The sequence below is a fragment of the Austrofundulus limnaeus genome, unplaced genomic scaffold (genome assembly GCF_001266775.1).
Source record: "Austrofundulus limnaeus strain Quisiro unplaced genomic scaffold, Austrofundulus_limnaeus-1.0 Scaffold63, whole genome shotgun sequence".
In the NCBI taxonomy this organism is placed as follows: Eukaryota; Metazoa; Chordata; class Actinopteri; order Cyprinodontiformes; family Rivulidae; genus Austrofundulus; species Austrofundulus limnaeus.
The window spans coordinates 405,416-410,505 of record NW_013952465.1 but is presented as its reverse complement, the minus strand read 5'-3'; the positions used below and the strand labels follow the sequence as shown (position 1 = coordinate 410,505).

Sequence of the window (5,090 nt, the reverse complement as noted above, 5' to 3'; positions counted from 1 at the left end):
TATAGATACAGTACTGTATCTATAGAGCAACAGGAGATACTAAACTCAACTTTTCTGCACTCCTAGAGACTCCAAATACATAAGAAAATGCATTTAAAAGCTAAAAAAGTGGATTTTGAATGTTACCTTTGTCAAAAATACCAAGGTTGGATTTAAAAAAAAAATTCTATTTAGTCACATTCAGACTTTCAAAATCTGACATGGATGGAGGACCAAAACTGACAATTAGATATAAAGGCCCAAATATATAAAAGGACCAATAAATTATAAATTTTAGCACATCATTTGTTTTTAAAAATATATATTTGTTGTTTTTCTTTTTACTTGTAAATGCATCTGTGTTTCTTAAATGTTTATATTTAATTATTTGTATTATTTCCCCCCCACAAGTCTTTTTATTTCCATGTGCTGGTTTTAGATTTCTTGGTCTCCTACTTTTACTTTACCTTATGCATTTCTGCCTCATTATGTAAATAAGGTGGGCGGAGCTTCTTGGGTCCGCTTCTCTCTTATTGGCCAACAGACAGGAAGGAGGAGAATCCACGTGCAGATCAGCTGTGCATGCTTGTGCTGCTTCAGTTTAGCTTGAAGTTTAGTTTAAAACAAAGGCAAGGAGGAAAACACTTGTATGTCCCTTTGTTTACAACTAAACTTCAATCTTTAAGCTAAACTGAGGCAGTACAGTGTTTTAAAATACCTTAAAAAATAAATTATGAGCTAAAATATATAATTTATTGGAACTGAGCTGGGCCAATTAAATTATAAAACATTAGGTAAAGTTCTCCTTTTTTAATTTAATTGGTGCATTTTAAGTGAATTTATATAATTATCGGTCCTTTTATGTATTACTGCTTTTATTTCTAAATATGTCAGTGTCGGTCCTGCACTGACATGGGTCAAATATGGGCAAAAGTCTGGATTTGGATCACTTTTGCCTGCAGTGTGAACTTAGCCCAAGAGTGGTTACTTGCAGGTTAATACTGCCACTTTTTTATTGTATTAGTTTTCAACAATGGGATCCAAAACAGTTCTTACCCTGCTCCACAGCAGTGTAATCCTCCTACAATGACAGTAAAAAACATGAAAACAAAAAATAGAAAAATAAATAGAAAAAAAAACAAACAGCGAAGCACCAAGCAGACCATAAATGAGAGGAGCRGCGGCAGAGTATGATGGCATTACAGCTCGAGTCCAGAGAGCCCATCAATAAAAACCAAGGACTGATGCAACCAGAGCAAGGCAACCATATATGATTAGGCMCTTAAATCAATTTCCAACAGCTTGTCTTCATATTGATGAAGTTTACACTGAACACAACACAGCAGCTGTTGATTTAAAGCCTTACATGAAAAGAGTCTGATATGAGAAACACAACGGGAAAAAGTAACAAAACACTCAGAAATTATTTTGAGGAAGAAGGGTCACTTCACGTTGCTTCTGTTTTTGTACTTGAATCATTATATTACAAAAGATGTGGCTCAGACTGGCACCTAGTGGTTGAAACATGAAACGATGAAACTGGTTTTGTTAGAAGAAAAGTTGTTTCCACCATACACTGATATTTTTCTCTTTATAACAGCACTGTATGTAGGAGCCCGGATCTGTGTAAAATCACTAACATTAGTACTTCTTTTAAACACACTTTACAGTAAATAGGCTACTGCAGTTTTGCAGCAGTTACAGTGGATATTAACACTAATAGTGTGAACACTAATGTTTGTATACATCTCTGTACATTCATGCAATCTTACTACATACGCATATTTTATTTTAGCAATTCATATATCAAAATGTTCAGCTCATTCAGAAGACAGGTGCTATGACTTTTGGTTTTTGCAACTCTACAAAATATTTTAATTTATAAATATTTTCTCCATAAAATCAGATTGAGATGTCTTCGATTATTTTAGAAACGTCATCACATTTGAATATTTACTCTATTTTAGACTTTTTATGCTATGTTCAGCTTTTACCCCTTCTTCTACAAATTAGCTTTTTGCTACTTTTAGCTATAGCTACTTTTTGTTTGTTTGTTTGTTTAGCCTTTTACCCAACCTTTTTCCATTTGACGCTAGCTGTTTCTAACTATCAGGGGACAGGAAGTGGAGCAAGTCTCCAGGTTTATATATCTGAGGTCATCAGTGATGACCGTGAAATGGTCAAACAGCTCCTCTGCCATGGTAAAAAAAAAGCTTCGACAGCAGCTCTGCTTTTTATGAACACTAAAACAGAGCAAYCTTTCTGCAGAGCATTTTTACCACTGCTCCTCTGAAAGCGTGCTCACATACTGTGTAACAGCGTGCTACGTGAACTGCACAGAGACAGACAAAGTCTCCAAGGTGTCATAAAAACATTTGAGAAAATCATCTTCAGAACTCATCGCCTCCACAGAAGCCACAACATCCTAAAAGATGTGACCCATTCAGGCCAACATCTCTTACCTTATGGGAGGCGCTATGGGGCTGTCAAAACTCACATTATCAGACTCAGATGTGTTCAAGGAGCAGAACTGAACTAAATTATCACAATAAGGGAAAACTGGTGCTTATTGGCTAATGTTGCACATCTGAAGAGTTATTATTCCTGTAATTATTAGTCATGTGTTTAAATAAGTTTTTTAATACTTTACTTGTATTTTTATTTTCTTATACTGTATTTTTTCTTTCTATGACATGTTTTTATCTCTTACACTCAGTGAGCAACTTCTATTCTATTCTCAACTTTTAGCTAACCATTCTGCTGCTTTTAGGTAGTAGCTAGCATTTTGCTACTTTTAACTTTTTATCTGGCCTATTGCTACTTTTCAATAGCATTTTGCTATCTTTGCAAGTATTTTAGCTAGTTTAGCTTTTAGCTAGTGCAGAGGTCTTCAGTCCTGTTCTCAGGGGTGTCAAACTCAAGTCATCGAGCGCTGCTATCCTGTATATTTTCCTTGTTTCTCTTCTTCTTCTTCTGGGTTTTTTTTTTGGCAGTTGGCAAAAGACTTTTGGTGTGTGTTACTGCCACCGACTGGTATGGAGTGTGGTTCAGATGTTAAGTGTTTCTAAATTGTTGTTGTTTATATTATAACTGTACATTCAAACTTTATTAATCAATTTAGTTTTTTTAATTATAATTTTTATTGATTTGCTCCCTAAATGCTTTTGTAAAGTGTCTATTATTTCTCGTTTCTCTGCTCCAACACACCTGAATCACTGATTCAATTAGTTCTCAAATCCTGTAGATGCCTGTTAATCATCCATTCATGCAAATCAGGTGTGTTTGAGAAGGGAAGCAAGGAGAACATGCTGGCTAACTGTGTAGATGTTTCCCTGCTTCAACACACACGACTGAAAYGAATAAGTGATTGACAGGTTTCTGCTAAACTAGATGACGTTCTGAGTAGGTAATTTAATTAGTTTGAATCAGGTGAGCCGAAGCAGAGAATCAGGTGAAATATGCAGGACAGTGGGTCAGTGTGGGCAAGTGTTTTGCTGCTTTTAACTTTAACCACTTATCAGCTTCTAAAGAAATCTCAGCAGTTATACAGAATTCAGCCTTCACCCTAAACACATCTGCAGAAGTTTGGACTTCTCTAGAAATAAGCTATCTTAATTCCACAAACACTGACAGCATTTTAGTCTCACAGATTTTCTTTGATGATTTAGACCAAAAGTTCAGGTCATCAAAATGAACTTGGAGCTTTTGATTGGATTGAAACAAGAATAATCCAGATATTTTGTTTTGTCAAGGAAAATGCAAAAGACACAGCAGGTGTCAACATAATCAATTTCAGCCTCACCTTTGGCCTTTCGTCCAAGATCTGCTGCCGGATGTCCTTGTGCTTCTCTGTTAGTCTCTCCTGTCTTTTGCTCTGAGCATCCTCCAACTACACACACACACACACACACACACACACACACACACACACACACACAGGATGTGGACTTTACATTTCAAATAATACACCGTGAGTACAAATAAATAAAAAGAATCTAGTTTTGTTTATTGCTTACCCTTTTAATATACTGCACCACCTCATTGACAAAAGACTTGTTGATCTCCAGCTTCTCCCTGACAAACAGTGCAGCAACATTAGTTAACAGTGACATCTTGTGGTAGTTGTGACAATTTACACATTCTCCGATTCTTACTCTTCTGTCAGATTCTTGTCCTTAGATTTGGCTTCGTTAATCTTCTCTTGCCGTTTCTTGTCCATCTTCTTCTTCAGATCCTTCTTTTCTCTGTCCAGAACGAGACGACGGAGGTGAAAGGTTTAAACCACGGCAGGATTCGTCTGCATTAGTAGGAGCGTGCACCGGTAAATAAACAACCTTACTTCTCACAGATGTCTCTGAGTTTTTTGAGCTGGGCACTCTGACACTCCTCTGCTATACTCGTCAGCTTCTCCACCAGCTGGGGCAAATGACAAACCAAATGATGCAAAAAAAAAAATAGGAATAAGACTTTTAATAATGGTTATTTTATTAAGAATTGTAGCAGAATCTGAGAGATTTAGTTCCTGGTTATATAGTTGGGCTCAGTTCTACCTCAGCTGTGTTCACTGTGCAGAACACACTCACTTTTCCAGCAGCTAAAGTCTCTTAATATTCCTCAGGGGTATTAGGTGGGGTTTATTGGAGCAGTTGTTTATTCACTTGTTTGTGCTGGCTCGTGTGAAGCGCCAGGACTCCAGGAGAGCATCAGCACCTCCTAAACAAGCCGGGACAAGCTGCGGTCTGTGTGTGGCTTCTGTTTATTCCCGGGACAAACAACAGTGCAGTTCTTGTTTACATCCTGTACATTTATGTGATAGTGTACGAACAYTGGCTGCAAAAACTGGGATCACCAACTCTGAGAGTGTACTGGAGCCTGTGTGTTTAATGAGAAGAAAATGACTTTGTAACATTTATTGTAAGGATTTTTTGCAAAATTTATGGATTTTTAGGGCTCTTTATACAGGTAAACGTCCAAAGAGGTTGAAATGTATGCGAACTGGACCGAACTTCAGTCAAACAAGACCCAACTATTTTATTCCTGATTTAAACTAGCGATCTTGTGAGCAGCTGAAGCTGTATGCTTTTATTTTTTTCTGTCAGGCTGTCGGAGCG

At 37.0% G+C, this 5,090-nt stretch overlaps 1 protein-coding gene across 1 annotated transcript in view; it reads right to left on the bottom strand.

The window, feature by feature from the left end:
* plcb1l (phospholipase C beta 1-like) overlaps positions 1 to 5,090 on the bottom strand; it is a gene marked incomplete in the record, with an annotated part of 181,791 nt that overhangs the window by 32,002 nt on the left and 144,699 nt on the right. The window contains 4 exon segments of the mRNA XM_014009893.1: positions 3,782 to 3,868; positions 3,996 to 4,053; positions 4,134 to 4,223; positions 4,319 to 4,395. Coding sequence (XP_013865347.1) covers positions 3,782 to 3,868; positions 3,996 to 4,053; positions 4,134 to 4,223; positions 4,319 to 4,395 — 312 coding nt within the window.